The sequence below is a fragment of the Schistocerca cancellata genome, chromosome 4, assembly GCF_023864275.1.
Source record: "Schistocerca cancellata isolate TAMUIC-IGC-003103 chromosome 4, iqSchCanc2.1, whole genome shotgun sequence".
NCBI classification, from domain to species: domain Eukaryota; kingdom Metazoa; phylum Arthropoda; class Insecta; order Orthoptera; family Acrididae; genus Schistocerca; species Schistocerca cancellata.
In genome coordinates, this window is record NC_064629.1 from 208,040,217 (window position 1) to 208,064,551 (window position 24,335).

General features: G+C 43.3%; 1 protein-coding gene across 1 annotated transcript in view; it reads left to right on the top strand.

Moving 5' to 3' along the window:
• LOC126184828 (aquaporin AQPAn.G) overlaps positions 1 to 24,335 on the top strand; it is a 163,783-nt gene that overhangs the window by 8,247 nt on the left and 131,201 nt on the right. Inside the window, exon 2 of the mRNA XM_049927414.1 lies at positions 19,231 to 19,430. Within this exon, the coding sequence (XP_049783371.1) occupies positions 19,231 to 19,430 (200 nt within the window). The remainder of the gene's footprint in view (positions 1 to 19,230; positions 19,431 to 24,335) is intronic.

The following is a 24,335-nucleotide window of genomic DNA, read 5'->3' on the forward strand; positions in this document are numbered from 1 at the left end:
GAAGGGAATCGGTTTTGTTTAAAAAGTTATCTCGCCATTCGCTTCCAGTGATTTACGAAACCAACATACAACCTAAATCACGAAAATTGTTCCTACTGAATACAAGGCATATTATTGAATCGATGCGCAACTTCTCTGAATATTACATTTTTTGTAATTACGCTTTTGTTATCTTTCGTCCATCACGTCGTCATTTAGAGCGTATCGATTAACTTACGATTACATTTTGAGAAAATTTTTACGCAGCAATACAATTTTACTGAGTATGACACAGGAGTAATCGTCTACAGCTTGAGATACCATTTTCAAACATAGCGCAGCAAGAAAACCGAGAAAAATTTTTCAAAGATTGCCGTCGTGGAAAGCCGCATACGCAATTTCCGCTTCTCTCCTTATAACCTACGGCAGTCTGAACCAAGCTAGATAGTCCAGTGGCCATGGTATTGGTCTCGCATAAGGGGAGGCTTTCAAAACTTCAGCTGGTCATCAAGATCTATTTTCTCGGTGTTTTATCTAAATCTTTTAGGGGTGATGTCGAGATGGTTCCTTTGAAAACAGTATGACCAATTTCCTTTCCCTATTCTTGTGCTACGAGCGTTTGCGGTCCGCCTCTAATGACTTCCTTCTACAAGGAATTTAAGCCCTAATCTTATTCCGCTATCATCTGGAATATCACTAAATTAAATTCAGTAGTTTTCAATACATATCTAAGCGCGAGATTATACATGACGTTGAAACACACATTTGTTTTCAGTAAGGCACTACCGTAGGTTCTAGATCTCATGATCGAACAAATGGGGCTCGCTGTCCCAGACACGCGGGCTACTTATGGCTAGATATGTTGCCATATTACTGAACGAGTATTGTACCAGGTTCGTATTTTATCCAAAACGCAATACTTACATACAATTTCTTTCTCTGATTTTCTTTCCTACTAGGTTAATCAGTTGTGATCGCTAAAACAAGTAACGGCAACCGAAATATCGCGGGCTCAGTTTACCAATTTCGAAATACCTTTCTTCTCGTGGCAGATGCCTGTTATACTTGTATTATAATTGTGCACATGGGGTCACAGTATGGCATTATTGCCCTGTGTTGTCATCAAGACACAGTGGTGAGACACTGGACACGTATTTGGGAGGTGTAGAGTACGAATTCCCATATTTACGTTATACATGTCTACCCTAAATACCTTCAGACAAATGCACGGATAGTAAAAAAACAAAAAAAGCACTCCATCTTCAGGCGAAGAGTGGCCTCCCGGGACCGTCCGACCGCCGTGTCATCCTCAGTGAAGGATGCGGATATGAGGGGCATGGGGTCAGCACACCGCTCTCCTGGTCGTTATGATGGTATTCTTGACCGAAGCCGCTGCTATTCGTCGAGTAGCTCCTCAATTGGCATCACTAGGCTGAGTGCACCCCGAAAAATTGCAACAGCGAATGGCGGCCTGGATGGTCACCCATCCAAGTGCTGACCACGAACGACAGCGCTTAACTTCGGTGATCTCACGGGCACCGGTGTATCCACTATCCACTGCGGCAACGCCGTTGCCTAATATAGGGCTAATGCTTTCAAATATTCTCAGTCGATTTCCTGCCACTGTATTGTACACTTTGAGATAGTGCTCCATCTCTCAAAATAATGTCCTCACCGTCCATAGAGCGTTAAAAACTGTCTTGTTTATTCTCTTACAAGTGGCTCTGAGCGCTATCGAACTTAACGTCTGAGGTCATCAGTCCCCTAGAACTTAGAACTACTTAAACCTAACTAACCTAAGGACATCACACACATCCATGCCCGAAGCAGGATTCGAACTTGCGACAGTAGCGGTCGCGCGGTTCCAGACTGAAGCACCTAGAGCCGCTCGGCCACTCCGGCCGACCTTATTCTCTTACAGTCTGCTCGCCAAACCCGATCAGTTACCTCACGAGAGATGAGAGCATACTGCAAAAATTTTCTTACTGAACTCTCAATATGTGGATTTTTGTCAACCACGCTTTAGATTTAAGTCATCTATTTGCAGGTACGGAACAAGTTTGACATATTGCAACAAAAAAATAGAAACATTTTACGGTGTTTGTTAAAGCATCATCTGACCAAACGCTTTGTGCACGTCAGATACATCACACCAGGCAATAAAATTCGACAAAAATCTGAATGGGAAATTGACGGAAAGTATGCGTTTGACGAGACGTAGAGATTTTACTTTTATAGTTTGGCGCTGTTTAGATGCTTAATATATTGAGCTAAGGCGGAAGTTACGAGAGTGTGCTGAGAATAATTCCTTCATTATGCTACTGTCAATATCTATTGACGTATTACGTGTTATACATATTACTCGGTCGGCTTTCCTTCTGCGCTGGCGCAAGTTGCGACCCTCTGATACTAGAGGGCACCCTGACGTAGTGTGTAAGGTGGTGGTGTGTAATGTAACTATGTTGGTGCTTGAGGTAGCCCTTAGAAAACTCAAAGCACGTATTCGAAGGGCTCGTCCACACGTGGAGCACCCTCTTCTTCAGCGTGACAATGCCAGACCACACACGAGCGCTGCGAAATTTGCAACAACCCGATGCCTTGGGTTCAGTGTCATCGATCATCTCCCATACAGTCCCAACTTGGCCCCATCCGATTTTCATCTGTTTCCAACACTTAAAGAACACCTTCGATGTCTTCACTTTGATAATGATGAAGCGGTGCAAGCAGAGCTGAGTCTGAGACTTTGTCAACAAATTTGAACATTTTACAGGGTATCAACAAACCAGTCTCTCGTTGGGAGAAATGTGTTCGTCTCCATGCTGGTTATTTTAGGAAATAAATATATAAACATCAATAGTAAATATGTAGAATGTTAATAAAGTTTGTTTCATTTAAAAAACTTTAAGACTTTCCAGAATGAAATTTTCACTCTGCAGCGGAGTGTGCGCTGTTATGAAACTTCCTGGCAGTGCACTAAAGGCAAAGGTTGGCTCCGAGCACTATCGGACTTAACATCTGAGGTCATCAGTCCCCTAGAACTGAGAACTACTTAAACCTAACTAACCTAAGGACATCACACACATCCATGCCCGAGGCAGGATTCGAACCTGCGAACGTAGCAGTCGCGCCGTTCCGGACTGAAGCGTCTAGAACCGCTCGGCTACTGCGGCCGGCAATGGCAAAGATCCCGAGTTCGAGTCTCGGCCCGGCACACGGTTTTAATCTGCCAGTAAGTATCATAACAGTACAAACTTCGCTGCAGAGTGAAAATTTCATTTTGGTAACATCCTCCAGGCTTGGCAAAGCTATGTCTCCGCAATATCCTACTTCTTCAAGTTTTGCAGGAGAGCTTCTGTGAAGTTTGGAAGATAGGAGACGAGGTACTGACGGAATTGAAGCTAAGAGGACGGGTCGTGAGTCGTGCTTGGGTAGCTCAGCCGGTAGAGCACTTGCACACAGTTTTAATCTGCCAGCAAGTTTCAGCTTTAAGGCTTTCCACATAAAAAATTCTGACGCATTACTTTTCACCACGACGTCGCATATTTTTCTTGGCGCACAGAAATTTTTAATCGAAGTTGTGTAGAAACTTAAATGCATACCTATTCTAGTTTTGAAGGTACAGGTTGGTTGGTTGATTTTGGGGAGGGTACCAAACAGCGAGCTCATCGGTCCCATCGGGTTAGGGAAGGATGGGTAAGGAACTCGGCCGTGTCCTTTCAAAGGAACCATCCCAGCATTTGCCTGAAACGATTTAGGGCAATCACGGAAAAACTAAATCAGGACGGCCGGTCGCGGGTTTGAGCCGTCGTCCTCCCTTGAAGGTAAATGGAAACTGTTTACCCAAGAATAAAATTTACTCTTTTTTTATTTAAATTCTTCTGGGGTATGCAGCCCGGTATAATCGTTAAAACAGCACGAACTTACGGCAACGAGACTTGCTACCGTCTTCTAGTGACATTTATTGCCTAAAGTATTTCGAATCCGTCTTTATAACTAGTAAAACATGCGATTACGAACATCTTGGCCACACAAATGAAGGAGTTTGTTACATATTCGCCACGAAACGGTCCGAATGCAAATAAAGCTTACTCTATTTGAACGTTAAGAAAAGCAAAAAAACAGAAGGCATTTGAGTGGTAGTGCTTGTGTTCGAAGGCAATGCGATGTTCTTGGGTGCGTAACAATTTGTGTAGTCAGGAAATCGTTAGGGATAATATTACTAGGTCTAGAGTATGCTGCTGTATTTCACTCAAACTGTGGGTCCATTCTTCCTTGAAAGAACTGCAACAGCTGAACAGCTCTATATCGTGTTCCAAGGAAGTATTGTGTCAGATGTTGACCAACTCTTTCAAAATGAAGATTCTTTTTTCCGTAAGTCACTGCACCACTACATTACTACTGAAATGCGCAGCCATTCATGGATGAAATATTTCTAGATAGTTAGGTGAACGACGGAGGTTACGTTTTTGTCAGTGTGTACTTGAAAGGCGATGAAAAAGTCAAGCATCTACGGGGACCGGATGGTAAGAGAACGGGATTGTGACTTACAGTAAATAGATTCTCGGAGCCATTATTTATCTATTTCTGACCTACACTTTCACACTGTGTACTTATGCTGCTGATGGCTATTTTGATAATTTATCACTGTAGTGGTTGTGAAACTGTCGGTACGTCTTTTACCATTATTTATGATCAAAATACAAATACCAATTTGTTGTTCCGCTGCTTCAGTTGATGGGTCGTTGCTTAGGTCAGTTCAGATATGGCACCAGTACACTGTGATCCGTGTACTGCCCGAATAAAGAACTCCACGATACTTCAGCACCAGCGTTTAATAATTCAATTCTCAAGATAATTCATGTACCTAGTTTCGTCGACTACCTGATCAAAAGTATCACAGCACCTGTTAGTTGACATTAATATGAGGCGTGTCCATGCTTCGCCGTTATGACGGCTTGAACTGTGCTAGGGCCCTTGTAGTGAGATGTGTGAATGTCTGTGAAAGAATGGCAAAAATCAAATGTGTGTGAAATCTTATGGGACTTAACTGCTAAGGTCATCAGTCTCTAAGCTTACACACTACTTAACTTTGCCCGAGGGAGGACTCGAACCTCCGCCGGGATCAGCCACACAGTCCATGACGAAGGAATGACTCCCCTTCCCAGAGAAGGCAGCGATATTCGACGCTTAGTATGGAGCGAAGTCGACGTTCTAACTCGTTGTTGTTGTTGTTGGTTGATTTGGGGAAAGGGGCCAAACAGGGAGGTCATCGGTCTCGTCGGATTTAGGGAAGGATGGGAAAAGAAGTCGACCGTGCCCTTTCAAAGGAACCATCCCGGTATTTGCCTGAAGTCATTTAAGGAAATCAGTGAAAACAAGGTGCCCGGACGCGGGTTTGAACCTTCGTCCTCCCGAAAGGGAGTCCGGGGTGTTAACCACCTCGCTCGGTCGTTCTAACTCGTTCCAAACGTGTCCAGTTAGGTTCAGCTGTGAACTCAGGGTGAGCCAGTCCACTTCAGGAATGTTATTGTCCACAGACCATGGTCTCGCAGATGTTGCTTTATCACAGAATTCATTGTTACGCTGATACAAAAAAAAAAATCTTTAAAAATGGTTCAAATGGCTCTGAGCACTATGGGACTTAACATCTATGGTCATCAGTCCCCTAGAACTTAGAACTACTTAAACCTAACTAACCTAAGGACAGCACACAACACCCAGCCATCACGAGGCAGAGAAAATCCCTGACCCCGCCGGGAATCGAACCCGGGAACCCGGGCGTGGGAAGCGAAAAAAAAATCTTCACGTACGAACTGTTCCTCTACTGTACACAGTACAGAATGCTGTACCATGCGTTCAAATCCTTCCACATTTAGTGATTTTTTTTAGCGCAATAAGGGAACCACAACCTAACCACGAAAACACCCCTACACTGTAACACCACCTCCTCCATATTTCACTGTTGACACAACACATGATGCCATGTAATGTTCGCCGGTCGGAGAGGGTGATGTCCTTAGGTTAGTTAGGTTTAATTAGTTCCAAGTTCTAGGCAACTGATGACCTCAGAAGTTAAGTGGCATCGTGCTCAGAGCCATTTGAACCATTTGATCGTCCAGAATGTTGGACTTTGGAACAAGAAATCGCATTTTTTGAGAAAAATGACTAGTTGATCGTTTCAAACAAAAAACTTGGCGGCAGAATTTGCGAGGAAGTAGGAAGTTTCGTTTAGGTGGTATCCCATGCTTCAGGTATAATTAATTTTCGCTACATTATATCCAGTGTCGAAGTATCCTCAAACTTTTTTTTAAAAAAAAGCACTGCATAGAGGTGTCTGGATACTACTGGTCAGATGGTACTATTTAATGGTAATCGTTCAACTCTTGGAATTAAGCAGTGTAAATCACGAAGATCTGAATTACAAATTGACTATAAACTCACGTGGATCACATACAACAACAGCCCAACAATGCTGAACGGAATATAAGACGTTGAAAGACTAAAATTATGCACGAAACATTTACTTATACAGAATCTTCATTAATTGAGGTAGATCGCTAATTTAAGATACCGGGTAATCAAAAAGTCAGTATAAATTTGAAAACTTAGTAAACCACGGAATAATGTAGATAGAGAAGTAAAAATTGACACACATGTTTGGAATGACATGAGGTTTTATTAGAACCACCCCATATTGCTAGACGCGTCAAAGATCTCTTGCACGCGTCGTTTGGTGATGATAGTGTGCTCAGCTGCCACTTTCGCCATGCTTGGCCTCCCAGGTCCCCATATCTCAGTCCGTGCGATTATTGGCTTTGGGGTTACCTGAAGTCGCAAGTGTATCGTTATCGACCGACATCTCTAGGGATGCTGAAAGACAACATCCGACGCCAATGCCTCACCATAACTCCGGCCATGATTTACAGTGCTGTTCACAACATTATTCCTCGACTACAGCTATTGTTGAGGAATTATGGTGGACATATTGAACATTTCCTGTAAAGAACATCATCTTTGCTTTGTCTTACTTTGTTATGCTAATTATTGCTATTCTGATCAGATGAAGCGCCATCTATCGGACATTTTTTGAACTTTTGTATTTTTTGGTGCTAATAAAACCTCATGTCATTTCAGGCATGTGTGTCAATTTCTACCTCTCTATATACATTATTCCGTGATTTATTCAGTTTTCAAATTTATACTGACTTTTTGGTCACCCGGTATAAACAAGTGTGAGATGTAAACCCTTGAAAAACTATTGTTTCAGTCTGCACAAGCATTATAAGAAAATCTGTGATAGATTCTAGAAGACTCAGCGGAATTTTTAAGGCCACTTTATCGGAATACACAATTCCAGACTGACTTTCCCTCTGAAATAAAAGTTAATAACATCTTTTTACATAAAGTAAGGAGATTTTTCAGAAAATAGATATGACAGGAAAAATGATACGGAACAAAACTGTATTCTAAATTTTATTAGATACTTAACGAGATATCGAAAAACCAAGCATCATATCTTTTCTTTACAAGAACGTAGGGTCGTTTTCAGCCAGAAAATGAGCGGGTTTTGGAACCATAATGGATTCTAAGTAAATTAATTAATTACGTTATTTGCGGTCCTCGGTTGGCTAAAAACTCCAAAATTAAAAAGATACGATAAAAGGTATTCGCGTATCGTACGACACAGAATTGATAATTTCCTAATGTTACTTGCTGGGTGTGCTGGCGAAATGTGTAAAGCCATGTGTGCTGCTGTGATGAGTGTAAAACACGGACGTTTATCACCTTGCTGGCATCGTTTAGTGGGCGCTAATGCAACGTTATATCTTGTCACGGCTCTGTCAAGCAGAGCGGACCCGAGTGGGTGTATTCACCTGCAGCCGGCAGTGGCTCAATACTCGTTTTATGAGAAGTTATTATAACGCGAGCAGACAAATGGGCGGCATTACTTGTCACCGGCGGATTGTCGCTCGACAGCCGTAACGGTCGGGACGGGACAGGCTTCAAACGCGGAAAGAATGAGCAACGTGCCGTACCTGGCCGCTGGCGGCTGGCTGTTGGCCTAAAAATGGCCACTCTCTGTGTTGCGCATGCGCCTTAAGTGCACCATTTATCGGAAAGGGGAAACGCGACGTGACTTGATTCGAATCTGGAGCGAGCCGGCTACTAAAGAGCCGGTCGTTGTGCGAGCCTCTTTTAAGCCGTTTTTCACATTTATGGTTGCAATTTCGCGAATTATTCAGAGCTGCTGTAACGAAAACATATTTTTTCATAATGCCTCGACAAGCACATATTTTAAAATCATTAATAGGTGTGGATGTGGCGAAGCGCAAGCGGAAAGCATCTTACATATCCTGAAATGAAGGAAGAGCGCACTGTTGACTTACAGCTGATTCACACCAAGTCACTGATTTAGTCCTGTACCGAATAATTTAACATATTTATGAAATGGGGAAACTGCAAGCAGGGAAGAGTGTTTTCAGATGTGGTTTTGCTGATGGTCTAGTGTCGATTGATGTGAAGTGTGCACCGCAAGTTGATCTGGAAACGGTGTGTGGGCCGTAGTTGAGGACTTTGTACACCTCTGTCACTGCATGCCGCTGAACAACTTTAAAAAGCTTCTTTCTGCTGGGGCAGTCGGATGTTTCTGTATTTAGTGTTTAATCCATTCGCCCTTAACCATTTCCCATTCAACCGATTACGGGCACCTTGACTGTTTTTTATTAGAGAACAGACAACGCACATTCCACAAGCACGAAAGCTGTAAGTAAACAATAACTAATTTCACCGTCCTGATATCACTTCTATCAATAATGTTACCAATACCCAACAAATGGATGCGACTGATGTGCGAGAGCGGAATGATGATCCACTTCTAATGAACGCTACATAACAGACGGTAATCATACTTATCAAATGACGCATCATTGGAAAGTGAGTTGGAATGGGGGATACCATCCGATCATCTACGTTTCATGAAACCATTTTAATGAGCTACCTGGTTGAATAATTCTGGTCGACCACATTTAGTTACTAAATCATTCTCCACAGGGCTAAATTAGTGGCATAGCTTAAGCACCCCTTAGTTCAAACGGTAACTATACTTATCCAATGATGTGTCATTAGGAAGTGAGCTGCAAAGGGGAAACCATCCTATCGCCTACTTTTTATTGACCCATTTTAATGGTCTACCTGGTTAAAAAATTCTGTCCTTTACATTTAGTTGCTAAACCATTCCCCACAGGGCTAAAATACTGACATAACGTAAGCACCCCTAAGTTCTGACAAATATCGCACCTTTCCAAGTCGCTTACTTCTAAAGAGCCAGTATTCAATTTTTTGCTCCTCACTCGGAGAGGAAGGAAGTAACCAAGGACAAAACCATTTTGCGTCATTTCTTTTCCATTTCCATAAATAATGACCCTTCTCTCGAAGAATATCGTAGCTTTGGGATTGAACTCTTTCCCGACGAACGTCTTCAAGTAAACTGCTCAAGTATCATACAGGGTGTGAATGGCAAAATGACTCGACGTTTCGACGACAAGCCGAGGCGCCATCATCAGGTGATATGATGTACTGATGTGCTATCTCGTTATTTACACAATATCTCCATCTTCCCTCCGAAAGAGGAACCAATGAATAATATAAAAATCACTGCTATATTGATAGCAATGACTCTCACATTTTCTTATAGTTGGGAAGTGCACAGTACTAGAAACAACAGGAGAAAAATCAACCGTTTTTGTTAACAAGTATGGAAAGACTATCGGTTATTATTGGATCATTATATGCCACGCGAGAATATAATCATGGAAAGAATTGATTGATGTTTAGACGAGTAATGGAAAGCGACAACAGATAGCTTCGGACTTAGTATCCTTGTGATTATTTTCTGTTTACTTGCGTCCACAATGGTGCAGTATTTTACAAACAACAACATATGTCCGCCTGGACTGTTATTAATTTTCTGTTTTTGCGATCGCGATTTCGACTATTGTGCCTTTCCCAAGTAACAGCCTATTATAAAGGGCTTCAATGCATATTCATTACTGTTAACAGGACATCGTCCTCGTGGGACCGTATTTACATATTTCCCTTCATATGCATACGAAAACAGGATTTCTCGTCATCTGCATAAAAGAACTTAGTGTTTCATATAATAACTCCTATCAAATTCATGTATATACGCACGCTTATTTATCACTGTGCGAGGACCAGGAGTAGCATGTGACAAATCTTAGGAGTAATGAATATGCATTGGTTCACTCAGTGGTGAACTATTACCTGAGAAACGGACAATAACCAGAAACGATATCGTAAATAAGTAAACAAATGCAATAAATGTCCAGATCGAATATGTTGTTGTTTCGAAGACAACGACCTATTTTAGAGGCTATCAAACGTTGGTTGTTGGTGGCTCAAAATGGTTCAAATGGCTCTAAGCACTATGGGACTTAACATCTGAGGTCATCAGTCCCCTAGACTTAGAACAACGTAAACCTAACTAACCTAAGGACATCACACACATCCATGCCCGAGGCAGGATTCGAACCTGCGACAGTAGCAGGCGCGCGGTTTCTGACTGAAGCGCCTAGAACCGTTCGGCCACAGCGGCCGGCGGTTGTTGATAAACTATAAACTGTACTCCTGCTTTTTTCTCTTAAAAGCTATAAAAAGTATTTATACATAGTGGACCGAACCTTGCTGGTTCATCTGATTGTCAGAACAGTGCTTCACAGTCACAGGGCTCAACGGGTAAATACACTGTTGTACAAAACTTACAGACGAAAGTTACTTTCCCATGATGTGTCCCTGTTAAGTACTGTGCTCGATGAAACTTGGACTGTACATAGAAAGAAATGTTGCAGTATAGTTCAGAAGGTAACTGAAAGAAATATGCAATGGGACGAACGGAAATGATACTTCTATTCAAAGTCAGTAATTAAACTACAGTCACCGCGATACATGATGGTCTTCTGGACATTACAAGAGGCAGAACATGGTTGCTCACAGAGTGTGTGATTACCACACACGTCAATGCATACTCTGCAAAGTGCTCCTACACTGGCCCTAAGGTTAGTAAAGAGTTCTTGAGACAGAGAGTTCCAATGCTCAACACATTCCACACGTTCTGGGTGGGATTTAAGTCGGAGGACGGGACAAACCAGTCCATTCGCCGAATATCCTCGCGTTCCAAGAGCTCCTTCACCTGTGCAGCTCGAGGCGGTCGTTCGTCGTCATCAACAAAAATGAAGTCACGGCCGATAGCACCCTTAAAAATACGTACATGAGGAAGGAGTACAGTGTCACAAGAACATTAACCTGTGGGGTACTGTGTTCAAAGGTTTGGAGGTCAGTGTACTTATGGAACGTTATACCTCCTGGGCTACCAAAACGATCGTGTTCAACATTGTTACTAGGTGCATTACGTACGTCCATATGGTGAGAGGTGGGAATACGTAAAGCACCCAGGAGCATGGACGAATATGATCGTTTTTTTGACCCAAGTGTTATGGCATTGGGAGGCATAATGTTGCGTGGTACACCTACCGCTTAAGTTATTCCGACAGTGTACTCCTTTCCCATGTGCGTCTCTTCTGGGTGCTTTCACCCTTGACTTCCTTTTTATGGATGACAATGCGTGAGCGCATCGAAGAGCACAAGTGCAAAGGCTCTTGGAACGAGAGGATATTCGGTGAATGGACTGGTCTGTCCGTACCCCCGACATAAATCCCACTGAGCACGTGTTGTACGCGTTGGGGAGACGTTTTGTAGTATGTCGTTGCAGAGCTTGCTTTGCCATCCTTGGTGATTATGCAGCCTGTTACGAACCACGTTCCACCTTTTGTTATGTCTAGGGAACCATAATGAATCACGGTGACTTCAGTGAAATTACTGTCTTTGAATAAAAGTATCATTTCTCTTCGTCTCATTGCGTATTTCTTTCAGTTATCTTCTTTACTGTACTGTATCAGATCTTTCTAACGCATGGTCCAAGTTTCATCCGGCTATGTTACTTAGCAGTGACACATCATGTGGAAGTTACTTTCTTCCTTAAGTTTCGCATACCAGTGTAATACCAGGCATTTTGCTGTCACTTACTGCTCCAATAACGCCCAATAGTTCTGCCTCCAGATGGGGCAGCGGTAGATGAGACGATTTACAAAACTACCCGTAGGTCGGTCACCGGAGTAATCTCCGGGTTCATGATTTAGTTTCCTGAAGTGTAATAGAACCGACATCAATATTACAGAAGAAATTTCGACTTAAACTTTTTGCAATTGTAACTATTGCATTAAACGTGAAAGATAGTGAACGGCATGCGAAACAAGAAAGTTAAATTATTTCTACACACCACCGACATTTTGTTGTTATATGTTACACTGAAATCATGTCTGTGAGAAGAATTACTCGAATATCTGAAAGGTTTCTACGACGTAGTTTGTGCAATTGTGCTGAATTCTAACCAATTGCATATTGAAGCGTGTAATAAACTTCATTGTCGTTTCTTGCATGCCGCCAGTAGTGGAACAGTGGGCGTCCTGGATCAATGAGAGGATTATTCTTCTTATGCAAACAAACTGGCCACTTGGCATAGCGACCTGATGTAAATAAGTCAGTCTAATTTATGGACCTAATGTAAGCAAACTGCTCGTTTATGTTTTTTGTTTTTCTTATTTAGGATCTAATTAATGACCAAATATTTTTACCATAATGACCTAATGTAAACAAACCGCTCATTGAGCTGTGACCTTATAACGAAATGACCCCGAGATGCTTTTAGCCTAATGTAAAAAACTGCTCTCTCCTATTCTTAATTACGTTGATGCAAGTCTAATTTATAACAAAATACTATAAATTAATGACTGTAGTTTATGGGCCAAATGGTTGTCTCCCCCTCCCTACTACTTCATTGTTTTCCTACTGGTCGAATTCGACCCTCGTATCACCAGGCACTCAACCATCACTCTTCATCGATCTGTATGTCAGTCAGTCAACAGAAGCAATAGCAGCAGCAAAATGAGGTGATATCTGCAAATTCTATTTTGCAATTTACAGCAGAGTATCGCTCAATGGTACTTTTTACAAGTACATCAACACATGATGCTATTTATAGTTTAGGGGTAATTCGTTACAGTTTTGTAGGTTCTCCCCCAGTATTCCAAAGACATACATAAATACGAGACTCTAAATGCTTAACAAGTACCGTCACACTGCATGATTTAAACAAATCAGTTGATATTCCATCTTTAACCAGCACAAATGAAAGTTATATTTATAGTTTTGGGGCAGTTCATTACAATTTTGTTGATTTTCTCCGAGTATTACACAAGTACCAATTTTTCAAGATTATGCATGTAAATATGAAACTGTAAATGTTTAACAGCTACCACCACAGCGAATTATTTAAAAAATGCACTGATATCCCAATAGTTTAATGTTAAACAATTATCACAGTGTAACAAATACAGTCTTGTTACATACCAAGTACATTTTCCATTGCAAGGAACCCGCCCACTTCCTTCCCTCCCCCCACCTCTCTCTCTCTCTCTCTCTCACACACACACACACACACACACACACACACACACACACACACAAACACACACACACACACACACACACACACACACACAAGACATTAATAAAGTACACTAAACAATTTACCACACTCACACTGCTACCACCTCTGTGATAGGAAGGGGAGAGCTGTGCACTTTATTTAAAACAAGAAAATGAGATGGCTATCTTCTGTGCAGTGTATTCTTAATGCATTGTACTGCCCAACACTGACTGGAAGCTGTACTTGTCCTCACCACGGCTGCTCCTGCAGTAGACTGAAGGTATGTCACTGTTGTGCGCATTGAGCCTGCCACTGGCACAGCACATGCGTAAGTTCACTATAAGCACAGAGCTCACATTGTCTTGATTGAGGACTGAGCTCTTCATCCTATCCGCCGCCAACCACCCAACGCCTAGTGCAGATAGGCGAGATACCACGGCACCATCCAGTCCTCCGGCCAACCCCTTACGAGATCATTTCGTACATAGTATCATGATTTAACGATTAATGATGGCTTCGGCTATTTTCTTGTGTAAGTCCCTTAAAAATTCATCTTTTATGAAAACGTTAATGCACAATATATATTAAACGAACGGATGTTAGAGAGACGCGTAGTACTGTCGTAATTCATTCCACCACTTTAACATCGCATTGTTATACATTTACACTGAATACAACATCGATCCTACCTTTATAGGTTACCAGAGGTACACGACTTCAAATTTTTACAAAATTCATTTCCAGTTATGGCTTGGAAATTGTAGCAATCCCCCCATTGTATTATAACGACCTTCAAGGAATATATCATCCAGGTACTGATGATACAATTACAGCACAAAGCTTTCCCTGTAGTTGTCTGACAGTGCACAAGAGTCGTCAGGTTCATTTTGCTCTACGGTTTCTGTGTATATTTGCAATTTCCTTTTTTGCACTTTTTACCCAGAGTTTACTGAAAGAAGAACTGTTCATCAACTCTTTCACGCAGTGCCTAGTGTCGGCAGAAAGTTCTGTTTTTCCGCATTACATACCAAATGATTTGTATATGCCCATTTGATAGTGCTTTATTCATTTAATCTATATGTATTGTCAGGGACATTAAAATCCAGACACCTACCAATAACAGTAGCACTATTTTAATGATAGGAGATACATGTTCTCCTTCTGAAAAGTGGAATGCTATTATCATACCATTACCCTGGCATACTTTCTTCCATCGCAATAGCTGTGCTGTAGGCATTTTTACATCAGTTGTACTATATTTAAATGAGTAATGATTGCTATGCCATTTTCATTCCGATAGTGCACTGCTATAAGTAATTCATCATTTCTCAACACAACTAATGTGCAATATGTGTTAAACAATGTTCCTCAGTACAGAGCCTCAGAGCACTTCGAAGATACAGGGCCCCAATTAGTCTAGGGCGATATTAGTTCACTCGATATGTATAACCAGGGACATTAAAATCTGTACCAAGCACCCTCCTCCAAGCACCATATATATGCAATGAATAAGAATAACAACATTTTTAAAGTTTGTGGACAGTGTTGTCACTATGGCAGAGCATTTTTTGTATTTTTGCAGGGACAGTTTATGATGCTTTTTACTAATACCTATGGGATAACATGATGTAGTGTCCATTCCCATTACATGCTGATGCGATGTAGCCATCCATTTTTTAAGCAAATAGATGTTTTGTAATATTCTCAATAGCATTTATGTACTACAAACAGATAATTTATAATACCCCTTCTCACCTCCATTTTAGAATATTGTTATGTGGTACCACTTTCCCTCTTATTCCTGCCATTAACAAATGTTCCTTTAAAATTACAGTCTTCTGTATACAGCATTTGCATCTCTAACATTTTGAAATGTAATTTGCATATGGCATCCCCAACTTCCATCTTCCTGATTTTGAAATGCAACATGTTTATTCTCTTCATGTAGTTTTTATATTGTCATAATTTGGCAATCATCGAACAGTGTTTTAATCTGTCGTTGTTTTTTCTATACTTGTAAACTCATTCCACAAATAGTAAAGTGGCTGTTCCTATGATTGTGCGTGACAGTGAAGAGCCGCTATATGTAGCAAAATGTTATTCGCACAAGATGCTATCTCCAAAGTACTGGCATCCCCGGTAACAGAATTATCGTTGAGCGCTGTGTATGTTCTCTCATACAGACAGTGCATATGGACATAGAGGCACTTATTTTAGAAACAAAACACTTCTTTCAGAAAACAGAAGCAAATTCTGGTTTAAAACTTTTAAGTGATGTGTGGATGGGACTCATGTGGTGTACACACAGGTCGTAAATCCATACATGGAGTTCTCAGTCAGGTTCTTAGTTGAATGAAGTTTCTTTAAATTTGCCCAAAAGTGTTTTGAGAAAAATATGCCATTCTTTTTTCGAATGGTGGCATATTAACAGAACATGATCATAGCAGAGCTATTGAAGCTTCTGACACTGCCTGCCCAATGCACCATTTATGTTGAAGCAGCTGCTTAACATGTCAGCCACAACCAACCATGTAACACGATTTTATCAGTAGTAGTGTTTTGTAACCGGCTTCTTTCGTGGGTTGATTATCTTCCTTAGGACTCCTGCAAATAAATCTGAGTTTGAGATATGCTTTTGCTCTATGGATCCTGCTTTAGATCGCTCCAGATGATTACGCCTAGGTATTTTACTGTAGTTAATGTTTTCTACGACAGTGTCATTACATAGTAGAGGACTCTAGGACGATTTATGTACAGTAGTTACATTTATTTATGTTCACGTCATCTGACAGTCCCTGCACCAGAAATGATCGATCCCCCAAATGTCTTCCTGCCTCTACTGCTTTCTTATAGACAACTGCATAATGTGCAAACATCCTACAACCAAATACCCTGAAAGCTGCTGTATAGTGCATGGTGAAGGGTACACCGTGGGAGCAGTTGGAACAAAAGAATATTCGGCGCATGGTCTGGTCTGACGATACCCCCGACGTAAATCTCATCTACACTCCTGGAAATGGAAAAAAGAACACATTGACACCGGTGTGTCAGACCCACCATACTTGCTCCGGACACTGCGAGAGGGCTGTACAAGCAATGATCACACGCACGGCACAGCGGACACACCAGGAACCGCGGTGTTGGCCGTCGAATGGCGCTAGCTGCGCAGCATTTGTGCACCGCCGCCGTCAGTGTCAGCCAGTTTGCCGTGGCATACGGAGCTCCATCGCAGTCTTTAACACCGGTAGCATGCCGCGACAGCGTGGACGTGAACCGTATGTGCAGTTGACGGACTTTGAGCGAGGGCGTATAGTGGGCATGCGGGAGGCCGGGTGGACGTACCGCCGAATTGCTCAACACGTGGGGCGTGAGGTCTCCACAGTACATCGATGTTGTCGCCAGTGGTCGGCGGAAGGTGCACGTGCCCGTCGACCTGGGACCGGACCGCAGCGACGTACGGATGCACGCCAAGACCGTAGGATCCTACGCAGTGCCGTAGGGGACCGCACCGCCACATCCCAGCAAATTAGGGACACTGTTGCTCCTGGGGTATCGGCGAGGACCATTCGCAACCGTCTCCATGAAGCTGGGCTACGGTCCCGCACACCGTTAGGCCGTCTTCCGCTCACGCCCCAACATCGTGCAGCCCGCCTCCAGTGGTGTCGCGACAGGCGTGAATGGAGGGACGAATGGAGACGTGTCGTCTTCAGCGATGAGAGTCGCTTCTGCCTTGGTGCCAATGATGGTCGTATGCGTGTTTGGCGCCGTGCAGGTGAGCGCCACAATCAGGACTGCATACGACCGAGGCACACAGGGCCAACACCCGGCATCATGGTGTGGGGAGCGATCTCCTACACTGGCCGTACACCACTAGTGATCGTCGAGGGGACACTGAATAGTGCACGGTACATCCAAACCGTCATCGAACCCATCGTTCTACCATTCCTAGACCGGAAAGGGAACTTGCTGTTCCAACAGGACAATGCACGTCCGCATGTATCCCGTGCCACCCAACGTGCTCTAGAAGGTGTAAGTCAACTACCCTGGCCAGCAAGATCTCCGGATCTGTCCCCCATTGAGCATGTTTGGGACTGGATGAAGCGTCGTCTCACGCGGTCTGCACGTCCAGCACGAACGCTGGTCCAACTGAGGCGCCAGGTGGAAATGGCATGGCAAGCCGTTCCACAGGACTACATCCAGCATCTGTACGATCGTCTCCATGGGAGAATAGCAGCCTGCATTACTGCGAAAGGTGGATATACACTGTACTAGTGCCGACATTGTGCATGCTCTGTTGCCTGTGTCTATGTGCCTGTGGTTCTGTCAGTGTGATCATGTGATGTATCTGACCCCAGGAATGTGTCAATAAAGTTTCCCCTTCCTGGGACAATGAATTCACGGTGTTCTTATTTCAATTTCCAGGAGTGTAGTATGTGTGGGACGCGTTGGGGAGACGTATTGCAGTACGTCCACACACTCCCATGACCAGCCAGCAGTTATCAGCCGCGATGGTGGAGGATTTAAACGTCCTACCACAAGGACTCCTTACCAGTATTGTGGCCAGCATGGGAGCACGTTTCCATCCGTGGTGATTACACGGCCTGGACTTTTCGTTATCTTCAGCCTATGCCTTTTGTAATGTCCAGTGGATTATCATGAATCGTAGTGACTTCAATGTAACTATTGTCTTTGAATGAAACTTTCATTTCTGTTCTTCTCTATGCGTATTACTACCAGTCAGCTTCTGTGCTATTTTGTACCAGTTCTTTTTATGCATGGTTAAAGCTTCATCGACCTATGTTACTGGGCAGTGACACAGATTGCGTAAGTTACTTTCGCCTTTAAGTTTTCACACCAGTGTATATCGACATGTGGCAGTTTGTAGACTTGTTACGGATGAAAAAGATTTCTCCTTCCATACGTTCATACAGTCGCACGAGGCCCTCTGTTTTCATTATTTGGCTTTTATTTTATCTTTGTGGCGAGATCCCCTTCCTATCACCACAGTCGTTAGTTAGCCTAACGGACGGCAGTTGTCTTTTCGAGTGTAAAATCTCCGAAAAAGCACACTCTGCCTGCCCTCTATATAGGGCTAACAGTCGGTTATTCCCCCTCGCGAATTCGATCCAGGTGTAGATCATATCCGTGTCTCGCTAGCTAGCGCGCTACGACGAATACAGCTTTAGCAAATCTGTTGGTGACAAAATTTCAATGCAGTGATTGAAGTATTAGTTCATAGTGTAGTTAAGTAATAATTGTTCTTGTTGACAGAGATGCTGCGTGAAAGCAGTTACGTACACTCCAGTGTCAGAAGCAAGAACCAAATGTCTAAAAATAACCTAATGAGACTCATCGACCTTAATTCTAGTGGTACTGCCATTACAAATCTAAAAGTGCATAACTACTTCAAAGAAATCCTGGAGCACGCTTTCGCATTCAGGAGAAGTGTAGTCCCGAAAGCGCGTCCGACGACCCTGATTTAGTCTTAGCATAGTTAACTAAAATTTTTTCATCGCTCCACCTCCTCCTGCCCCCATCCACCTCCTAATGAGGTGGTGCTGCGTTGCTAATGACTTTGATGTCGAGGAGACATTTAACTCAAAATTTCCTTCCTTTTTCCACTTTCAGACGGAGGCCGATATGTGACCGAGCTACTTTTTCTGAAGTTGTGCGTGTGGCTTTTGCAGGTGCTAAGGCGATAATCGGACTTCACGAGGTGACGGACACGCGCACCATCTGGCGGCAACTGGCTGCCGAATTCGTGGGAACTTTCTTCCTGGTGCTCCTGGGCTGCGGCTCGACGACTGCGAAGTGGACGGACGGCTACGCGCCCACCACGGTGCAGATCGCGCTCACGTTCGGCCTGGCAGTCGCCACGATCGCACAGGTGAGCCCCGGCACTCCACGTCTCGCCACATCGCACTGCCCACCGGGTTGCCTCGCTTCATTTCAACCGCCTACTTGTAATTTCAACTCCATCTGACTTCAGTAATTTTTTTCCTGGTTGAGAGACAAATGGTGTTCCGCTCTCAGCCTCCACTCTTAAGAGATCTCGACATTTCCTGCACACTTCTTATAGATGGAGTGCACCGATCTCCGGAAAATCGAGCACCTGCCGTCATTGACTCGGTCCGTCGTAAGAAGGCCATACAGCCGTGTATCAAAACAACGGGAGCACTTATCTACTTGAGCTCGTCAACTCTACAAGATAACAACGCCGATCAAATGTGCTCTGAATCCGTCCTTTATTTTTCTTGCGATGACACGTTAATCTGTAGTAGGCATGGCGTACATTTGGTATTAGTCCGTGCAAGTGGCTAGTCCAGAAGATATGACAGACCCCTCTGAATTTTCGACAAGGATAAATTGTTGGAACATTTATTTCGAAGACTACGAGCTCTGGTACTGAGTGCAACTTTGACCGTTCTGGTATCGGTATGCACGAATTATGGAACTTTACTATAGTTGATCCACAGATCGCGAACCATCCCTTATGTGGCGACTCTAAACTCCGAGGTAATCAGGTGATGTAACAAATTTTAGTCGCTAGTAAATACCGGAATTCTGGGAAGGGAGGGGGTGGGGAGCTAACATCATGTTTCACTCTCTCCCTTCCTTTCAAATGGTTCAAATGGCTCTGAGCACTATGGGACTTAACTACTGAGGTCATCAGTCCCCTATAACTTAGAACTACTTAAACCTAACTAACCTAAGGACATCACACACATCCATGCCCGAGGCAGGATTCGAAACTGCGACCGTAGCGGTCACGCGGTTCCAAACTGACGCGCTTAGAACCGCACGGCTACACCGGCCGGCTGCTTCCTTTCACCCATTGCAAAATAGAAACAGCATCACAATGAAACGAAACTATATGGTTCAAGAGACCATTTCAAGTCTCAAACATCTATGATGTTTATATGCTGACTGAAGCGACTGAAGCTGGAAAACCTGTGCAGTGCTGTTCCAGTTTGGGGGGAATACCAAGTGGGCTGAAGCGTGAACGGTAATTTGGATTTGGATTTAGGAGAGAGGCATGCTAGGGTAGTCCATGCAGTTGAAAAAAGCCACTGTGCCAGAGTGGTGTATTGATGAGCACATGTTCCTTGTGAGCAGCAGACCCAAGTTCGAATACCGGCCATGACACAAGTTTTCATTCGTCGCTTCAGTTTGCATATATACATCATCGATGTTTGAGACTTGACAAGATCTCTGGAACGATATATTTTCCTCTGATTAAAGCACCTACGCCTGGATTTCAGGCAGGATCCCCCATTTCGTTCGTTGTGAGATGCTATTCCAAACAACTGGAGAACCTCTGCAATGCCGTTCGAGTTACTTAGTGGGCTGAGGAGTGAATGGGAATTTGGACTGGGGAGGTAGCCGTGGTAGGGTAGTCTGTGCAGCTATGCAGCGCCACTGTGTCACGGTGGCGTAATGGTGAATGCATGTGGCTAGTGAACAGGAGATTTGGGTTCGAATCACGCCTTGGTACAAATTTTCATTCTTCACTTCAGTCTGCATTTATATGACACTACAATGCACAAACATTCAGTAACGAACAAAGGTACATTCATGAAACTTCATAACAGGTTAGATGAAGATGACGTCCACTAGGACGTCTACCCTCAACGCTCATTTCCCCAGTATGTTACTAACTATAGCTTCCGAATAGCCAACAGCTGAATCAAGTTCAGAATATCCGTCGATACTCACTGGTCGCTGCTTCATCCTCAGCATAAAGTGTCATTGGATTACAATATCTCAGCGTCCGAGGCTGAAAATGAAAAACTCCATCGGCGTCTGGATTGACCTACCTACGAAACTGCAGTCCGCCGCGAGTTTCGCAACTGAAGTTTAATTATCTTTGAACCTCTGATGATCGCCAGCTTTAGCTCGACAAATGGGGACCATCAGGTGAGAGAGGGAGGTACGAATCAATGTGCCACTCATTTCCCTGTTCTCGATACCAGCATGATTTATGCGTGAGAGATGTCCAAAGAAGCTTAGGCGTCGCCTTCACAACATTGTTTCCTAACGTAGTGAGGTGTGCCATTCAAAGGCCTCGATTTCGTGGTTCAGCGTCACAGGGTTGGTCGAAAGGTGTATCAATTATGTTTGTCCACGTTTCTGTATCCGTTCGAAATGCGTTCTGGCGAGAACTGCTATTGGGTATTAGCGAATTTCAAGTGACTAATATTTAAGGACTTTCTCTTGAACTTTTGAGGACCACTAAGATCGCTGCCCATCACTCAGAGTTGACTTCATTTCGAGTGGCTAAGACAACCATTTAATGTCAGTTTGGGTACCGTTCAGACAAACAGAACTTCCTGCTTGATTTTACCTCATGGAAATATGACGTCATCAAAAGTACTGTGGCTCATAAACACTGACCACACGTTTCTGTTGTTGCACACTTTTAATGTATTTGTTATCTGTAGCTAGTATGATATTGGAATATTCTCAAACCGTTATCAAAACTTACATGATGGCTCATAATTTAATTTAAGATAATTTGCTATCAGTTTCGCTTTACCGTAAATGAAAACTTTCTTCTCGCGCTGAGTCCTACGTTTTCTAACGACCTTTTCAGCTGTACCTTGGTTTTCCTTAGGTTTTCAAATGTGTCGAAGCTTCGTCATTTTCGCATTCTCATCATCGTTCAAGACACAACCCAGTGCCTGTCTTGTAATTATCAACAAGGCCTAACGAAAAAGGTTACGAAACGAACACGTAAGTTTCATCGTCTCGCAGCGCCATCCTTAATCTCATCTCGTCCGAATCTGTTCTTTCTGTTCATGTCGAGAAGAACTTAAGAAGTTTTAGTCTGTGGGGTGGTGATGGAGCAGTTGTAAGTCGAAAATGTGGCGAGCAAGCTTTTCTTGGTTCTAGTAAAATGAACAAATAATAAACAAAAATGTTGGTATGTCGATAGTTGCATTCAAAGTATTCCAGTATTGTCCACAAGGACAGACAGTCCTCTGGAAATTCAACCAAGCGAGCTGGAACAGTTGGTAGCACAATTTACTTTTATTCGGGAAAAAGAGTATTTAGTTCCCCATTCTTATTAAACCGAGATGGGTATCGCAGTGGTTAGCACACTGAACTCACATTCGGGTGGACAACTTTTCAAACCCACGTCCTCCCATCCTCATTTAGGTTTTCCGTGATTTCTTTTAATCACTTAAGGCAAATTCCGGGGTGATTCCTTCGAAAGGGCACGGCTGATTTCCTTCTCCGTCCTTGCCTAATCCGAGCTTGTGCTCCGTCTCTAATGACCTCGTTGTCGACGGGACGTTAAACACTAATCTCCTCCTCCTCCTCAACCTGATTAAAACTTTCCCTGGCTTCCGTCAGTAACTTGAGGAAAATACCGAGATGTTTTCTTCAGCAAGGCCACGGCCACGTCCGTCATCCCCCCTACCGGGCCGGTTGTAATGCGTCTGTACTGACCTCCTCGATGACGACAGGAGGTTACAGTGCAAGCTTCGCGCCTTCCATGTTCCATATCTATTACTCAGATCGCGTTTGATAATTGCATCACGATTTCTTTGCAGCATAAGAGCTCATTACTGAAGAGACTAGCACTAAGATATGTCAGTGCAACCAGAACTTTGGCAGTTCCGAACTGTTCTTATGTGATCGTAGAGCCCATAATTCGTAAATTCAGGCACTGGACACGTAATAGGGCACTGTATGGATTAATATTTTGTGTGGAAGCAGTCCGTGGTGCATTGATTTAAGGCCACGAGTTGACTGTAGCAGTAGTTACAAGTTGCGCAGTTTCTCAAACTTGTGAACATTAACAGGTCTTGATATTTTTAAAGCGACAACAAATGCGTGGCGTCCTCATGAGTGAAGGTGAAAGAACAGAATTTCTTTGTTTCTCTTTACAGAAGGTAGACGTTACTGCTAGCTATATGCCAGGAAGTGTCCTTGACATTGTACGAGACGTAGATACACGTGCACGTGTCTGGCTTACGAAGTACACATTAGGACAACGAACTGTATGTTATTATGCTCAGCGGGTCGTGTGGACAGCTCAGTGTGGACTTGCCACTTCCCTGATGTATTTGTCACTCCTTGTAAGTCTAGAGGCCAAAACAGCTACATCCGACAGCGGAAGCTCACGGTCCTCACAATGCGAGGTGATCGAAGAAGCAATTAGAGTAAATGTTATCAAGTATGGCACTCCGACTTCACCTGCAATCCCCAACTAAGGTGCATTTAAAATCATAATGTACAGTACTGAGAAAAATCAAGGATACCATCAGTAATAGGGAAAGAAACGACTGAAACTGCTATTCAAAGTGCTCCATCTGCTACCAACTCCTTCACCATTCAGGTGCTTCTTTGTATGACATGAGGCTTCCCAAAAGAGCTCTACAGTTACTTAAAACAAGCGAAACGGCTCTCCAAATGCATAAAATGACTGCAAACCAGAGGTATGTTGTCGACAGCTGTTGTACTATCCTGAATGCATAAAGTACTTGAACCGGAACTGAATGTTTGATTGACGATTGAGTCAAAATTACACAAGGTAGTCAGCTAAAGTTTTTCGACAACGAAAAATAAATTTACATAGAAAACCTTACCACTTAAATTGACAAATTACTAATCGTACAAAGATAAGTTATCATTTAGCGTCCCGATGACGACGAGGTGATAAGGAACCAGCATTACTCTTTCGCCAGTACAAACCATCTGTGTGACATAAGGAACATTACACGCCAGCTGGAGTGGCCGAGCGGTTCTATGCGCTACAGTCTGGAACCGTGCCACCGCTACGGTC